This window comes from Rhineura floridana, chromosome 7, assembly GCF_030035675.1.
Source record: "Rhineura floridana isolate rRhiFlo1 chromosome 7, rRhiFlo1.hap2, whole genome shotgun sequence".
NCBI classification, from domain to species: domain Eukaryota; kingdom Metazoa; phylum Chordata; class Lepidosauria; order Squamata; family Rhineuridae; genus Rhineura; species Rhineura floridana.
Window position 1 is genome coordinate 146917970 of NC_084486.1, and position 18276 is coordinate 146936245.

The following is an 18276-nucleotide window of genomic DNA, read 5'->3' on the forward strand; positions in this document are numbered from 1 at the left end:
AATGGGCCATATAGATTTTATTGGTCCCCTAAAAAGGACTAGTAATGGCCATCAATTTCTTTTTGTTTGTGTGGATACCTGCAGTGATTGGATAGAAGGCAAAGCTACAAAAGACTGTACAGCTTTGACTATAGCAAAAGCATTGAACAAAACTATTATTACCGGTATATGTTACTATTAATCAGATCTGTAGTGTCTGCTGGGCAGCGGAGACTGACCCATTAGGGACCCACCAACCTCAGGCTGCCCTCAGCCAGACCCCACCTGCCTGTCTTCTTAATCATGTCCAGTCCAGGGGGTGGCACTGCCCATGGCAGTTTCCTCCGCCTAAATCTCAGGGTTGTCCCTTGTAGAACTCAGCAGACAGAAGGATGGCAACATCTTTAGATCAGGCTGGCTTTGCCTCTCATTGGCTACCTACTGTTGGGCTCCCCGACTTCCGCCCTGCCAGTTTCAGTGGGCACCAGCCACCATGGCTGCTGGGTGCTTCACCATGCCCTCCCATTGCTTCCATTGGCGGTCCTGTCAGTCTGGAAGGAGAAGCCATGAATGATGCTGCTGTTGCGCTGTCTATCAGTTGTGCCAAAGCGCCTAAGCCTTCAGCCTCACAGAGTATCATTTCTGTTTAGGGCACCATTATTTTCCCAAACATATTCTCCGTTCATTACGACCCTGCGCACTGGGAAACTCCACGCAAGTTCAACCCAGGCCACTTCCTGGACAAGAACGGGAATTTCGTGAAGAAGGAAGCTTTCTTAGCCTTCTCGGCAGGTAAGGAACATGGTGCTTCACTCCTATGCAGGGCTGTGTGTCTGCCTCAAATCTCAGAGGAGTGATGGCCACCAGCTTGGGTCTAAGATGTTTAAGATAGGGCCTCATAAGGTCTATTGTATTGTTCTATGGTCCTATTTGTAATGTTTTAAATTGTCTTAGTATCTTAAGTGTATGTTTCATGGTTTTAATGTCACGAATAGTTTAATTCTATTTTAATTGTATATTTTTGTATGTTTTTTTACCTATGTGTAGTTTTTATTTGTAAGCCGCCCTGAGTTCCAGTTTTGGAAAAAGGGCGGGGTAAAAATAAATATTCATTCATTCATTCATTGTGGGCAGATCCTGCCTGTGGGCTTCCCAGAGGCATCTGGCTGGTCACTGTGAGAACAGGATGCTGGATGAGATGGATCTTTGGCCTTTCTTAGGCTGCTTTCTCACATGGGACTTATTGCATCAGGTTTGGAGATTAAAATGGCAGCACTTCCGTCCTGATTTCTAAATTCCTTTCACACTGCTATATCTGCTGTATTAAGGAACCATGGCTTTTTCAGTCACTATGCCAGCATTTTGTGCAAATGTCTTTCACATGGCTGCAATGAATGTCTTATTTTTGTCTCTCACCGGTATACACATACACACTGTAGTTCCCTCATAATTCACTGGACAAGTTCATGCCTGGACACGCGGGGGTGGGTGGGAAAAGGAGGAAGGGAAAGTTCCCACTCATGCCTACTCTTGTCAAGTCAAAAAAACTGGCATGCACCTAAAGGGCAGGAATGCATTGCTTGCAGGGGTGCCTGTCACGGGGGCAGCTGCAACTAGAGCAAAACTCCTGCAATTTTCTGGGTTCCTGAGCTCACAAATGGATTATTTCTGGAATAATTTATCACGGAAATGGGCACTAGACGTCCACTATGTTCCACTAGATTTCCAACATTAGGTTTTATGTCATGTGAAAGATCAAACAGAATTGCCAGGTAAGATAAAGTGCAATGTGAAAGCAGCCTTATTCAGTTTCTTCGTGCAGAAAAGGCATCCAATGTACTGGGTATAGAATACAACCTCCTGAGAACCAATTTTCCCTGCCCTGTTTTTTAAAGCAAGTTTCTGGTTCTTATGGCTGCAAAAATATTTTTTTTATTTATTATCTGATTTATATCCCGCCCTTCCTCCCAGCAGGAGTCTAGGGCGGCAACAAAAGTGCTAAAGAAACATCAAAACATCATCAAAACAGACCTTAAAATATATTAAAACAAAACAACTTTAAAAACATTTTTAAAAAAGCTTTAAAAACATCTTTTAAAAAGGGTTAAAAAAATTTTTTTTAAAAAAATGCATGTTAAAATATGTACCTAATGTCAGATGAAAACCTTAAAGCCAGTAAAATGGCTGAATAAGGTTTCTAAGGGGCAGGAGTGAGGCCTCAGTGCCCTGATTAGCTCTATACTATCCCCATTGCTATAAAACTGGACTATATTATACAAAAGAGTGAAGGGAGAAACTGATAAGAAGAAAAGCAATCCTGGCTGCTTAGCATCAGGCTTTCTGTACTCTCTTGCTTTCTCGCTGTTCCTGCTAATGGCAAGAGGTTCTGTGAGCCTCACCAGAGAACATGCCAAAATACGCAGGAAACTGGACAGCCAACAAGTGGCAAAATGGCCACCTTAGCAAGTGTGTGAAGGGGAGCAGGGAAGCAGTTTAGATCTCTGGCTTTTGGGACAAGAGGGTGACCCACAGCAGAATGGGGGGATGAGGGGGAGCTTCATCCCCACCTCCAGCAGTAGGAAGACAGAATATTACATTTAATTAATGTACAGTAGGGTGGTCAGTTACTGATCACCATGAAAAAAGACAGAAGAGGACACAGATTTGCATATATGTGCATATTGTATAGAAGCAAATTTAAAAGTAATTACTACAAGTTAAATAGAAATTCAATACACCTGACCGCAGTGGGGAAGGCTGCGTCCAGGACACCCATGTGCCTGCTTAGACTGCTTCCTGTTGATGGGCAGCTTCAACCTCCTTGTGCTCTCTCCCTTCTTACGGTTCTTTATCTTTAAACTGGACTTGGACTGGGCAGCCCAAGACTGCCCTTGAAACACAGGACTGCAAAGTAGGCCACCCCACTGTGTAGGTAAAATCCTTGCTCCCCTATTAATAATAGCCTCTGCTACCCCTTCAATCTCCCAAACTAGTTTATCTAGAGAAGGAATGGGAAAGAAATTCAGTCCGCATTTAAAGCAATTTATCAAATTTGCATTTTCCGAAACAATATGAGAACCGACACGTAGCCATCCCTCAAAATTTGCACATATCCGAATTTTGTGGTGCAGTTCTCCAACCAATGTTTACAAAAATGCATTGCTAGGATAAATTGCTTACAAATAATGCGTGCATTAGTCAAAACTGCATACAAAAATGTATTTATTATGAGAAATTAGCACTAAAATGCTGGAGAATTTTCATGAGGATTATTTTTAAAATTCACAAATTGCTCCAAAAATGTGGAGAACCAAATTTAAGATTAGAAAAATGAGAAACTGAGAGAACTGAAACTTACAGATCATTCCATCCCTAATCTAGAGTCACCCTGGCTTTCTTACCTGTGTGCTGTCGCAATATACTAGTCCTCATCTTTATCTTGCAGGTGTCCGGGTATGTTTGGGGGAAAAGTTGGCAAGAACATCCCTCTTCATCCTCTTCACCAGCCTCCTGCGGGCATTCAGATTTCAGCTGCCAGAAGGGGTGGAGGAAATCAACAGGGAACCCATTCTGGGGAGCAGCCTGCAACCTCACCCATACAAAGCCTGCTTAATTCCGCGCTAGACGACATAATATGCAGCAGTCTAGAAATTTGGTTTTAAAGCTCCTCTGGTTTTAAAAAAATATTTTATTATGTATGTTATTGCCATGTCATTTTTTTTTTGGCATATCCACACTACAAACTCGTATCGCCTTTGTAGTATTTTGACTGTTATGGGTTCCCCAAAAGAATGTAAATTGCTGTGTGTGCTGAACTTTCTGTGGAAGATTCCTGCCCCCAACTACTAACCCATCCCACCTTCACACTCAACTGCAATTCCCCAGGGAGAGGGGATGACTATTAAGCTACTTCACATTGGTAGGGGAGCTGTTCCACAGTTTCTTGAATAGGTGTCCACCAAGAGGCTGTTATTCCTCATTTAACTATAAGTCCATCAATCCACCACACTGAGCCATTAATTATATATTTGTCCCCTTAGCATTTTCAGCTTTTTATGCTGATGCTTTTGGGGATCAGGAATCACTGTGTAGACCTTAACACTTGTGAGACTTTACAAGGCACTTCCCACACATTCTCAAGCATATACATAACCATGAGGGCAAGGAACTTGCTTTGTCTTTAAATAAAAAAATGAATGTCTTGAGGATCTGAATTCTGCACAGTATCATAAGCAGCAACTTCGGTTTTACACCTTGCAGAATTTCAGCAGATTGTTTAGCACTAAGAGATGTTTAAAATATTAAGTGGTTAATAAATACTTTTAAGTAATAATAAAAACTTGTCAGCATTAAAGCATTGATTGTAGAATGGACGGTGGCTAAAATCCAACTAGAAGCATCTTCTAGGTATCTACAAATGCTTATACCATAATAAATTTGTTAGCCTTCAAAATGTCACAAGGCTTTTTATTGTTTTTGCAGCAAAAAACTCACAGCTACCTCTCTGCCTTGAATGTTTGCCCTTTAGCCAGACGAACGCTGAAGCATGAAACATTGGCTCATGATCTGGACAAATGGTGTCTTCTAGTTTCATGCACTGTACACAGATGTTTACTGTGAGGAATAAAATAGCTGCTTCTTAACAGGATTCTGGGTCGATGAATGACAATACTTTTGCAATAGGTATGAGCTCTCTTGAGAATTACACATGGAAAAGCAAGGTATAAATTGAACACATATTTTTTTTCTACTTTCAGCTTGTTGGATTTTCCTTTTTCTAGGTGTAAAGGGAGCCTTGCATGTTTTGTGAACATATATACACCTCTCGGACCACTATCCACCCGTATAAGGTTCCATATCTAACCAGTCCATTGCAGACCACTGCTTGAAACTTCACAGCAGTGTGTTGAATGCAGCTCTTTGTGCTCAGCCCCCACACTTCAACGTGGAGATAAGAGCACTGCACAGCACTGCAGGGCTGTTGTAAACCAAGGAGTAGGGGAAACCTTTTTGAGCCGGAGAGCCACATTGCCTAGTGGGGCAACCATCCAGGGACTGCACATCAGCAGTGGGTGCAGCAACAGCTGTGACTCTCTTTGTACAGTAGGGTCCAGTCAGTCCTGCCACGCAAAAGTCAGAGGTTTTTGCATGTGCATCTCTCCATCCAGGTGAGCAAGAGGGCTTAGAAGAGCTCAAGGACACATTCCAGGTAGGCAAAAGCACTTGAGGGAGAGTGAGGCCCAGGCCCAGGCCCAGTGAGGGGTTTGGCCATGGGAGAGTCCCAAGGGCCAGCTAGAGAGGCTGAGAGGGCCACATTTCCCCTCTGGACCAGAGTTATGTCATCCTTGGTGTGAGCAATGTCCTTGCCCCACACCTGCCCGCCACTATATAGGTATAACACTTTGCATGGTCAACCACGCTCTTAGCCTCCGCCTGATTCCCAACCTGCAATACTACCAGTGGACTACACTGCACGGCTGTTGTGTGTTATGTGCCTTCAAGTCGATTACGACTTATGGCGACCCTCTGAATCAGCGACCTCCAATACATCTGTCGTGAACCACCCTGTTCAGATCTTGTAGGTTCAGGTCTGTGGCTGCCTTTAAAGAATCAATCCATCTCGTTTGGTCTTTCTCTTTTTCTACTCCCTTCTGTTTTTCCCAGCAGTATTGTCTTTACTAGAGAATCGTGTCTCCTCATTATGTGTCCAAAGTATGATAACCTCAGTTTCATCATTTTAGCTTCTAATGATAGTTCTGGTTTAATTTGTTCTAACACCCAATTATTTGTCTTTTTTGCCGTCCATGGTATCTGCAAAGCTCTCCTCCAACACTGTATTTCAAATGAGTTGATTTTTCTCTTATCCGCTTTTTTCACTGTCCAACTTTCACATCCATACATAGAGATCAGGAATACCATGGTCTGAATGATCCTGACTTTAATGTTCAGTGATACATCTTTGCATTTGAGGACCTTTTCTAGTTCTCTCATAGCTGCCCTCCCCAGTCCTAGCCTTCTTCTGATTTCTTGACTATTGTCTCCATTTTGGTTAATGACTGTGCCGAGGTACTGATAATCCTTGACAAGTTCAATGTCCTCATTGTCAACTGTAAAGTTATATAAATCTTCTGTTGTCATTCCTTTAGTCTTCTTGACGTTCAGCTGTAGTCCTACTTTTGTGCTTTCCTGTTTAACATTCATCAGCATTCGTTTCAAATCATTACTGGTTTCTGCTTGTAGTATGGTATCATCTGCATATCTTAAATTATTGATATTTCTCCCTCCATTTTTCACACCTCCTTCATCTTGGTCCAATCCCGCTTTCCGTATGATATGTTCTGCATACAGATTAAACAAATAGGGTGATAAAATACACCCCTGTCTCACACCCTTTCTGATGGGGAACCAGTCAGTTTCTCCATATTCTGTCCTTACAGGAGCCTCTTGTCCAGAGTATAAGTTGCGCATTAGAACAATCAAATGCTGTGGCACCCCCATTTCTTTTAAAGCATTCCATAGTTTTTCGTGATCTACACAATCAAAGGCTTTGCTGTAATCTATAAAGTACAGGGTGATTTTCTTCTGAAATTCCTTGGTCCGTTCCATCATCCAACATATGTTTGCAATATGATCTCTGGTGCCTCTTCCCTTTCTAAATCCAGCTTGGACATCTGGCATTTCTCGCTCCATATATGGTAGGAGCCTTTATTGTACAATCTGGAGCATTACCTTACTTGCATGGGATACTAAGGCAATAGTTTGATAATTCCTGCATTCCCTGGGATCCACTTTCTTTGGAATTGGGATGTATATTGAACGCTTCTGGTCTGTGGGCCATTGTTTTCTTTTCCATATTTGTTGACAATTTGTTATCAAAATTCAGACAGATTCCATCTCAGTAACTTGTAGCAACTCTATTGGTATGCCATCTATTCCTGGTGATTTGTTTCTTCCAAGTATTTTACGTGCATCTTTCACCCCACATTCTAAGATTTCTGGTTCTTCTTCATACGGTTCCTCCCTGAATAAATCTGTCATCCTTGCATCTCTTTTATACAATTCTTCGGTGTATTGCTTCCATCTTCCTTTTATTTTATCTCAGTCAGTCAGTGTGTTCCCCTGTTGATTATTCATCATTCCTGCTCTTGGTTTGAATTTCCCTTTGATTTCTCTAATCTTTTGGAATAGGGCTCTTGTTCTACCTTTTTTATTATCCTCTTCTATTTCTATACAATAATCATTGTAGTAGTTCTCTTTGTCCCTATGTACTAGTCACTGTATTATTGCATTTAGGGTTCTAACCATGTTTCTGTCTCTCTTGCTTTTGCTTTCCTTCTCTCTTTAACCATTTTAAGAATTTTGTCAGTCATCCATTGAGGTATTTCTCTCTTTTTAACTAGAGATATTGTCCTTTTGCATTCTTTCCTGATAATGTCTCTGACTTCACTCCATAGTTCTTCTGGTTCTCTATCAGGTAGGTTTAAAGCCTCAAATCTGTTCCTTATTTGATCTTTAAATTCTTCTAGGATGTTATTTAAATTGTATTTTGGCATTATGATTGCTTTGTGGTTCTTCTTTAGCTTCACTTTGACTTTTGATATTACCAGTTCATGATCTGTACTGCAGTCTGCTCCTGGTCTTGTTTTTGCAGAAAGTATAGAACTTCTCCATCTTCTGCTTCCAGTGATATAATCGATTTGATTTCTATATTGACCATTTGGTGATGTCCACGTGTACAGTCATCTTTTTGGTTGCTCAAAAAATGTGTTTGCAAGAAACAACCTATTGGCTTCACAGAATTCAGTAAGTCTTTCTCCTGCTTCATTTCTGTCTCCCAAGCCCCATTTCCCCACAATTCCTAGTTCTTCTCTGTTCCCTACTTTTGTATTCCAGTCCCCCATGATTATCAGAGCATCCTGTCTTGGTGTGTGGTCAATTTCTTCCTGTACTTCTTACTCCTAGGCTATGGTCTGAAGGCACATGAGACCAGCTCCCTGCTGAAGCTAAGCAGGGTCAGGTGTGGTCAGTGCCTGGATGGGAGACCGCCTGGGAACCATATGTTGCCATATGTTCTCGATGTCGAAGGCCCTTCTCCGTGTCCCAACGCATAGGGAGGCACGGAGAACGATAACTAGAGCTAGGGCCTTCTCAGTGGTGGCCCCCGAACTATGGAACGCCCTCCCTGATGAGATACGCCTGGCGCCTTCTTTGTTATCTTTTCGGCGCCAGGTAAAGACCTACCTCTTCGCCCAGGCATTTTAAAAATTTTAAAATTTGAATTTAAAATTGAAAATTTTAAATTATGTTTTATTGTGTATCTATATCCACTTGTATTTTAACCTGTTTTATTATGCTGTACACCGCCCTGGGAGCTTCTTGCTATAGGGCGGTCTAAAAATGTAATAAAATAAATAAATTAAATAAATAAATGTAAAGCTGCCTTGGGGTTCTCTCAGGAAAAGAATGGCAGGGTATAAATGTAATAAATAAATAAATACTTCTACTAAAATCTCTCCATTTCCTCTTCTGTGTTTGCCGTTGGAGAATAGACCTGGATGATGGTTATGTCGATAAGTTTCCAATTAAGTCTCATTGGTGTCACTCGCTCAGACCCTGCAATATAGCTCCTAACTGCTTTTGCTACATCACTTCTCGTTATTAGAGCAACTCCATTTCTTAATATATCATTTCCTGTATGAAATATTTTGTAGTTGCCTGATTGAAAGTGTCTCATTCTCGTCCATTTTAATTCACTCACGCCAAGTATTGTAAGATTGATACGTTTCATTACTTGTTTGACAATTTCTAACTTTCTCTGATTCATGCTTCTCACATTCTATGTTCCTATTGTGTACATCGTACAACACTGGACTCTCCTTTCACATCTGTGTGTTTCAGCCTCTGGGCTTCCTTTTGGCTTTGACCCAGCAGTGTCATTAGTCACAGCGCTACTCGTACTTGTCCGTTGTTCTTCCCCAGTAGCTCGATGAGTGCCTTCTGACCTGGGGGGTCTCATCTTCCAGCACTATCTCATGTTGCAGTTTGGATACTCTGTTCATAGGGTTTTCATGGTAAGAGATATTCAGAGGTGGTTTACCATTGCCTTCCTCTGAGTTTGGAGGCATCTTAGTCTGGTATCTCAGCTTTGACCATTCCACCTTGGGTGCCCCTGCTAGGAGTCTAGCCTCTTTTGGTCTAGACTCCCAATGGCATTGCCCTCAGCTTCTTCAACACTCGCAAACCCCCTCACCACATTAAGGTGTGCATCCTAGAGGGTACATTCCGTCACTACCACCCTTGAATCCTGGGAACAATAGTTTACCTTTCCCAGAGCTCCCATTCCCAGCACTCTTAGGAAACTACAGTTCCCAGGACTCTCTGGGGGAAGTCACGTTCTTTCAGCTACAGCATGCTTTCAGCTGCAAAAAGGGGGCTTGATTTTCTTAAAAGGTATCACATGAAGTAGCAGTCCCCTGTTTACTGCTACCTTTTAAGATGCTTTTTTTGTTGGGGGGCGAGCCGGCGCTCCACCAAAATTACGCTAAAATCTAGCATTTCCCTTTGATTTCCCATCTATCCCTGAGGACGTTTAAAAACGGTTCCTCGATGTGAACCAGGAAGTGCCCTATACGAACAATTGAAATCGTTCTCTCTATCCTTTTCCTATCTCTGAATGCCAAGCACGTAGAGAGCCTCCACCATAGAGATACCCGTGATACAGAGCGACGCTTTACACACCCATCGAGAATCGCAGTCGGCTGCGACTCTCTCAAGATTTTCGGGCACGTGACAGGGAGGCGAGCCCCAGCTGAGTAATCCGACCGAAAACCGCCTCCGAGGAGAACAGTTCCGCCGTGCCGGAAGTGAGGACTGGGCGTCTGCTTGTTTCGCAGGTCTGCCTCTGCTTGTGTGTCTATGGAAGCAGCGGAGGCGGCCGAGCGGAAGTAGCCGGGCAGGGACTGAGGCGAGGCGGCTGCGAGGGAGTCACCGAAGAGGATGAACAACAAATTCGACGCGTGAGTCCAAAGCGCTGCGGCCTTCTCGGCGGGGTCCTCGCGTGAAACTGCTCCCCTCGCCCTCTCTCCCCAACTGCCGTTGTGCTCTGCGAAGGGGCTGGCGCTGAGTGGAGGAAGCAGCAAGCCAGCTTGTCCGCCCACCGCGAGGCGCCTCCTCCTTCTTGTCCCTCGGGGTAGGGGGAGAAGCTGCGCCGCCGAAATTCCCTCCTCCCCTTAAGGGCGCAGGCGCCCCCCTTGCAGGCCTCCTCCATAGCAGCTGCTCACTCCCAGCCTCTCTCTCTCTCTCGTTCTGCGTATAAAACCGGTTGCCTCCTAGAAAGTGCGCTCGGTGTTGTCTCCGCCGGGGAAGCCAGCGTGGGGCTCGCCAGCTGTTCCTGGACTACAGCTCCCGTCAGCCCCAGCCAGGCTTGCCACTGGTGAGGGATGATGGGAGTCGGAGTCCCACAAGGTCTACAGGGCGCAAGCTTGGCTACTGCCACCCCTGATGGTTTCAGCCAAGAAGCTTTCCCTGCCCTACCCTGGAGATGCTGGCGATTGAGCCAAGGGACCTCGAGGACTCTCCACCCCTAGTCCATCATAACATCCAAGCAGTTCACATTTCCAAATCGTGTGCCCTGTCCCTGAGGTATGGCTCCTCCGCACGAGGGTCCATTGAAGCTGCCGTATAGTCTGTCTAGTTCAGAGTTGTGGGATCTACTTTGTTTTGTTTACTAGGACGTCAGAGTCTACCCTCTTGCAGTTATGTGTAAAGTTTCCACAGATCAGGGATTCTAACAGCCTAACTGAGGGATCAGAGTGCCTTTTTTTTAAATGCTATTCATATACATGTACAAATACCTATAATTGGGAGATGGAAACCTTACTGATCTACTCAAATCATCCGGAGATCTGCTAGTCGATCCTGAGCTGACGTCTGCCCACCCGCAGTTCACACATGCAGTGGCTTTCCAGATTTTCAAACGCAAGGATGGAGTCAGTACCCAGTATGATGGAATGCAAAAATGGGAAGACAAGGCACTAGGGCAAATGTTGCAAATTGCCTAAATACAATGCAGTTCACAACAAACAATAAAATAAGCCACAATAGTCAAAAGCAATGAAATATAACACTAGAGCAACGTTTAGTTTTTCTTCCAATAAAAGTTTGTTTGTTCATCCTTTATGAGGGATAATTACCCCTCATAAGAAGATGATGTTTGAGCCAGTCTCTTGAAGATCACTTTCTCCTGGGAATATTTTGCATTTTCTCCAGTGGAGAATGTTGATTATTTTTGTGGGAAAATCAAGGGCAGCCGCTGATTCAAGAATCTGTGAAACAGTGATATCTGAGGAAGCATTGAAACAGTTTTTACAGTCTGGAATAGCTGCCATTGTAGCATTATCTGCTTATGGTTATTGTAATCATAGTGTTATATTTCATAAATTTTGGCTATCGTGGCATATTTTACTGCTTATTTTGAACTGTATTATATTTAGGCGGTTTGTAATATTTGTCTGTGTTGCATCATTGGTATTACAGTGTTAACACTTTATTGGTGTCTGTAGCATTATTTACTGTCTGCTGTGATTTTCATATTTTGGCTATTTGTACACTTGTTTGCATTATGTTATAGTGATATGCCCTAGTGCTTGTCGTTTTTTCATTTTTGCATTCCATTATACTGACTCCTTTTCTGCATTTGTTTTGTGGAATCTTCTCCTTTTTGTCAGTTTATTTACAGGTTTTCAGACAGAAATCTTTCCCAGACCTGCCTGGAAATGCTGGGGATCAGATTTGGGACCTTCTGCATGTAAAGCAGTGGCTCTGTCACTGAGTGATACCACCCTTCCTTATTGTGAATATCCATTGGTAGAAAAAAGTAGTTTTTGGCATATCACAAACATGTATTGCCTTTGTACCATTTTGACTGTCATGGGTTATAGGAAGTGTAATTTGCTGTGGTTGTTGAACTTTCTGTTGAAGATCGCTACCCCTATTGCCGTCTCCCCACCCACACAGAGTTGGGTGGCAGCTCTTTCCCCAAAGCGCTTGTAGATCAGAGGTGTGTTGGGTAAACACAAACAATTTTTTGGCACCTTAAAGATTGGCATGTTTATTATGGCATAAACCTTCTAAAGCGTCTGACAAAGGGCCTCTAGACCATGAAAGCTCATGCAACAATAAATCTGTTATCCTTAAGGTGCCTCTGTTTTGTTTGGGAAGGAGCCATAGTTCAGTGGTAGCACAATGTTTGCAGAAGTCCACAGGTCTGGGAGAGGCAGATGCCAAGGAGGACAGCACGATACCAGTAATTATGTAGAAGAGGGGAATTTTGGTATATCTTCTCAAGTGGGTGTGAGAAGTTGTGCCTGTTTAAAACAATTAAAGGCCCATTAGCCAGACCTAGTTCCCCACCCTAATTCATCATAACATCTAAACAGTTCACTAGCTAGTGGTGAAACCCCACTTTTTCACAGCTCTCTGATTAGGGCTACCACAGTCCTTTGTACAGCGACAGCTGGATGAGACTGATTGTGGAATCTTCAGCTGTGAACATAAGGATCAACGTAATTTAAAGAGTAGTTTCTGGCTTCTTTGTGATGCTCCTTGCAAGCTTGGAATGAACAGTGCCTTCATCCTTTGCATCTGGCGACCCCACCTATCTCTAACTGCGCATGTTAATTTGGGTAGAAAACAAAGGAAAGGAAAGAGGGTCTCGAGTGACCCTCCTCCACTCAACAGTGTCAATAGCACGTAGTTTGTCTTGTCCAAACCTTGGAGGTGGTTGTTTTTTTCTTTATTTGTCCTGGCAGGACTCCTCTACCTTGAACAGTAGATGACAGGTAGAATACTGAACAGATGCAATTGTTTACAGTGCAGGAGCCCCAACAGGTCAAAAAAAAAGAAAAAAGGTGGCAACCATAGTGATGAGGGACCAACTCCCAGTTTATCTCACATCCTTTTGCACTGTTACTGATCTCAAGTGTTGCCACCTTTTCGGTTGGCAGCAGCTCTGCATTTTATAGGCAAAAATCAAGAGGTGGGGTGATTTCACTGTGCCTCGTCTGTTTCTGCCTGCTGTGCACCTGTTAACTGGTGGAAAGCTTCTACCAAGAGATACATAGGGGAAGATAATAGCCTATATGTTCAAACCCTCACCTGTCATCTTTAGCCAACTCTTAAGATACCCTCTTGTTTCTTATTGCAGACAATCACTTCCCCTTTATAAGAAAATACTTTCCTGGTTTTCAAGTGCTGCACAACTCCGTGGAACAGCAGTATTAAGACCTCATGCAACTACAACTACCTGACCATTATTTAGCACAGATTATATGCAAGCTGCTGTACAGGGGAAGGAAGCAGGTCATAGGAAAGAAGTGGCACAGGGGATGTAGCAGGGTGTAAAAGAAAGCAATAGATGTGTAGTGGCCCACTTGTGCACCAGAATGTTTTGAAAAAGAACTCTGAAGGAAAGAGGGCGGTGGCAGGATGGATGATTGACTGGAGACTGTTTAAGGCAGTGGCTCCCAAACTTTTCCCTCCACGGACTGCTTGAAAATTGCTGATGGTCTTGGTGGACCACTTCACGATTTTTCTGTCTGTTGCAGCAATTGTAATGCGCTATGCTAGATGCTGATGCTATATGATTTTTTAAATTGTACTTGTATTCCTTCTTTTATTTCATATTTTGTATTTTATTGTATTACAATTCATATAAGAGATGAAAGAAGCAGCACAAATACAATTAATACGGACATGCCGTGGACCACTTGAATTAAACTTGCGGACCACTAGGGGTCCACGGACCATAATTTGGGAGCCCCTGCTTTAAGGCAGAAGGAACTATATTTCGCACTGCCATCAATGCGCATGCCACAGTTAGGTGGCTAAGGGGGTGGTCTGATTTTTGGGGTCTTATGTGAACAGTATTTTTATTATGTACCTGTTGATTTATATTTTGATGTTGTTTTTGTATTTTTATTCCTTTGTATGTCGCCTAGAGTGACAGGTTGTCCTGCCAGATAGGCGTCGAATACATTTTAGATGATGATGATGATGATGATGATAATAACAGCAACAATAATGGTGCTTTATTTTTATTAAAACGGATTCCTAGCTTCAAGGAGTTTACAGTTTTAAACTGGTGACAGGGAAGACTTTTTTTAAAAGATGGCAAAGAAAAGGCATTCTCATGTCTATAAGGCTGCTCCAGCAAGAGTGCTCAATTGGAAAAAATATTGTTATTTCCTTGTTGCTTATATTTAAAAAAGAAAGTGAGCAACAAGAACTCATAAACCGGGGGGCAGGTAGCTAACTCAGCATCAAGTCTGCAAGGAAAACTTGTGAAGCCGGCACAACCATTTGACCCGCTCTGTCCAGTTTCTGTTCTCCATGCTTCTGAGTCCTCATCTTACTTTTTTAGTCCTACCCTTTATATATTTTACAAATGTATATCCCACTTTTCACCATCTACGTCTCAAAGTGGTTTACAATAAAAATACTTGATGTACAAAATTTTAAAAAGTTAAGACGTCAGAGAAGCATTCATGGTGCAAAAGCATCCTGAAGCAAAAGTTTTAACCAGGCACCCTCTCAAAGAAGCCCTGGGCAGCAAACGACAAGGGAGAAAACAACAAAATCAACAGTTCTAATACAGATGCAGATCTTATCACTGCATTGGTATTCACAAGCTCCTGAGAGTAGTACCATAGTCTGAAGGGAGGTCCTCTAGTCCAGTGATTCCCAACCTTTTTGGTATGGTGACCCACAAGTCCAAATTTAGTTGGTTTGGTGATCCATCAGTTTATTGTCACACGAAATTTTGGACCGTAGGTCTTTTCTGCCACCAGGGAGCAGTTCCCAAGTGTTAAAATGTAAGACTTGAGCCTTGCTTATGTTCGGTTCCAAATGTCAACACTCTGTTATAATATGTTAAAAAAAAAAGTTGTAAGTGGTATTCATCATGCAAGTTAAGCATTACCAGCCCATGACCCACTTGTTTGAGACCCACTTCCGGGTCATGACCCACAGGTTGGGAAACAACTGCTCTAATCCAATCCTCTGCTCAGTGCTGGAATTTTGCAACTACAGCATCCCCAATATCATGGCTATTCAGCTCTGCTTAAAAACCTTCAGCGAAATAGAGTCTACCAACTCCCAAAGCAGTCTGTACCACCATCAAAAAGCTTCTACTATGAGGAAATTTCTCCTAAAGTTTAGCTGAACTCCTTCCCTGCATTTTTCACCCTTCAGTTTTAGTCTGTACTCTAGAGCAGCCTTTCCCAACCAGTGTGCCTCCAGATGTTGTTGGACCACAACTCCCATCAGCCTCAGCCAGCATTGCCAATGGTCAGGAAAGATGGCGATTGTGGTCCAACAACATCTGGAGTTACACTGGTTGGGAAAGGCTGCTCTAGAGTAAGGCTGGGAAACCTGCCATCCTCTAGAAGCTGTTGGTCTACAGTTCCCATCAGCCCTGACCACTGGCCTTGCTGCTTGGACTGACGGAGTCCAACAACAGCTGGAAGGCCACAGTTTTCCCGTACTTCCTCTAAAGCAACAGAGAACAAGTCTGCTCCATCTTCTGTGTGACAGCCCTTCAGATGTTTGAAGATGGCTACATCTTGTTTTTCCTTCATCTTCTCCTGGCTAAACGTACCCAACTCTTTAAACTGTTACTTGTAGGATTTGGTGTCCAGGGGAATGGTGCAAAGATTCTACTTCAGACAGTACAAAGAAGGGTAGAGTCAAGGAAGCGCAAGTCCGTCGCGCTTGGTCTTCTTCCAAGATGGCATCCCATTCACAGGACTGTGCAGTGTCGGATTGTTTGCTGCTTTTAAAAATCATTTTCCCCAAAGGCTTGCCTGATATGCCAGGCCTTTGGGATCTTCCTGAACCCAAAGCAACAGCAACAGTGTGGTTTCAGTGGATTCTTTTCCTTCTTTGCTAGTCTGAAGGATGATGACAGTGGAGATCATGACCAGAATGAAGAGAACGGCGCACAGAAAGATGGTGAGAAGGAAAAAAATGATAGAGACAAACCCCAGAGTAGCACAAAACGGAAGGTACGTTCTTTCCTCTTCATTGTAGACCGACGTGTTCAGTGGGCGAGTCCGAGATGGGAAACGTCGGCCTATAGTTCCAGGGTCTGGAGAGTATTTTTGGTACAAGACCCTCCCTGGTGTTCATGCCATTCTCCTCCTTGTTAAAGAAAGCCATATGAACCCTTTATAAGCATTAATCCTGAAAGCAGAATTGGCTTTGCAGATCATGTACAATTCCACTCATCTGTACAGTTCTGGAGCCGGTACTTTTCCCTGAAGTGTAAACCCAGCCTATAAATGCCAGTTCCCAACATGCCACACTTCGGTGTGACCAAGGAACAGAACCCATGGTACAGCTTTTCAGACCAGGGCAGGCATGATTCTTGAAGGCTGGAGTCACAAGAGGCAGGGAACAAACTGAGCCTCCAAATCCTAATTGTTTTCCCCAAGGACACCCCTTTGCAGACTCCTGTATAAGCACATGGCTGCCATTTGTTCCTGCGGGGAAAATGGTGCACCCAAGGGAAACTAGTCATGAAGGCAAACCTTCCCAGCGTCCCTGACATTGAGAGGCATCTGCGCAGATCCCAGGCTGCACTGACAGGGGTCTGTATCCTCTCCCTGCCAAAGGCCTTGCAATATACAAGCCTTCCTGCATGAATTTGCTACTGGCCTGTAATGACAGGCATTTTTCCTAGCAGTAGGCAAATTTGATATTAGAACTGTCCGATGTTAAAATGGCCTATAGGGAGCTCCGCCTTGACCCCACCTGGCACTGGGGCGCATAACAACGACTGGCCCACTTCCCTCTGTACCTTTCGATACAGGCTTAGATCTCAGTGGCTGGATTACCCAGGGAGTAGCACTGGCCTCTGCTGCTGTAGTTTCTCCAAGCGCACTCCATTACGTTTCAACATAGGTGTCAGTGGAAGCAGTTCACTGGTGCTAGCGCAATGCTGAACCTAAGGAGACTGTTGGCAGTAACTGAGACCATCCTCTGGCCCTCACTGGCAAGGATCCCATTTGCAGGGGGGTGGCTGAGGTGCAAAAAATGACTCACAGAGACCCATTGAATTCCTCCTGGTCCCCCTTCAGCATACACGTCGTCCCCCTGCCCTTCATAGGAGTGGGCCTTTGGAGGGAAATGAGGGTTATTTATTTATTTATAAGGGTTTCCGACCCTTGCACCACCTGCAGTCAAAGATGGCGTCCCTGGCAGGAGGGAGGGTTTCCTTGCTGCGCCACTTCCTACCTGGAGCCATTTCATTGCAGCTGTTTCTGGGGAAGGAAGGGGATTTTTTAAAAAACAGGTTTTCCTGGCTCATCTCTTCTTATTTGGGAGCTGAGTTTCAGTAGTATTTTGACCTGGCAATGTAAAAACATGGATGCAGTGGGTATGACGCGTGCATTGCCAATATTTGGCTTTTCGTTGGTTTGCTTGGAATTTTTGATTCCATCTGTTTTCCCCTCCTTGGAGGGGGGATAAATTTCTCCATTGCCTCAAAGGAGTCCCCCCCCCTTCTGCGAAGATCAGTTACCCTAACAATTGGAGACATATAAAGGCATGTTGGCAGAGTTCATGAACTGGCCTTTCCTGATGAGCTGCTTTTGAGAAACACAAAATGTTCCTCATGGGGCTCGTCCTCTTCCAGCTTGGAGAAACTCAAGCGCAGGGAGGATTGCTAATCTCTTATTTGAAGTATAGTCAATTCCTGCCAGACTAATGGTCTGTTTCAAGCTATTAAGAGAGATGGAATTTCACGAAGAAAATGAGCCTAAAATGTTCTTTCACGCTCTGCGATGGCAGGAGCGGGTGGGCTTCTAATGCTGTGAACGTCTTTCTGTAGAGAAATGCATACGATAAATGAGTGTTTCAATTCCACGTACAGGCTGTGGTTCCGGGGCCGGCTGAGCACCCCCTGCAGTATAATTACACCTTCTGGTACTCCAGACGGACACCCGGGAGGCCCACCAGCTCTCAGAGTTACGAACAGAACATCAAACAAATTGGCACCTTCGCCTCCGTGAGTGCATTTCTGTCTTCTCTATCGTTTAACTGGATTCAATGCTGCTTGGGATGTGTGTGATCTGGACCTGAGAAGATAGCATGAAGATAGCCCAGCAATAGGGCACGTTCTCTGGCTGGATAAGATCTCAGGTTCAATTCCTGGCACCCTTTCCCTTCCTGAGAGACTGGAAAACCACTGTCAGCCCAAGCAGGCAGTCCTGGTGTAGAGGAACCAAGGGCAGCTCTATA

The 18276-nt window shown here is 43.9% G+C and overlaps 2 protein-coding genes across 6 annotated transcripts in view; both read left to right on the top strand.

Moving 5' to 3' along the window:
* The window catches only part of LOC133389720 (uncharacterized), a 91646-nt gene extending 88034 nt beyond the window's left edge, over positions 1–3612 (top strand). The window contains 2 exon segments of the mRNA XM_061637746.1: positions 630–771; positions 3425–3612. Of these exon segments, the coding sequence (XP_061493730.1) occupies positions 630–771; positions 3425–3612 (330 nt within the window).
* Positions 3613–9801: 6189 nt separating this feature from the next.
* The window catches only part of EIF4E2 (eukaryotic translation initiation factor 4E family member 2), a 40057-nt gene continuing 31582 nt past the window's right edge, over positions 9802–18276 (top strand). For 2 of the 5 annotated variants that reach the window (XM_061637523.1, XM_061637521.1), the window contains exons 1-3: positions 9813–9995; positions 15926–16040; positions 17909–18043. In XM_061637523.1, the coding sequence (XP_061493507.1) occupies positions 9976–9995; positions 15926–16040; positions 17909–18043 (270 nt within the window). In that variant the 5' untranslated portion in view covers positions 9813–9975. Of the gene's footprint in view, positions 9996–15925; positions 16041–17908; positions 18044–18276 lie in introns of all 5 variants that reach the window. The other 3 variants (XM_061637525.1, XM_061637524.1, XM_061637526.1) reach the window with 3 other exon arrangements.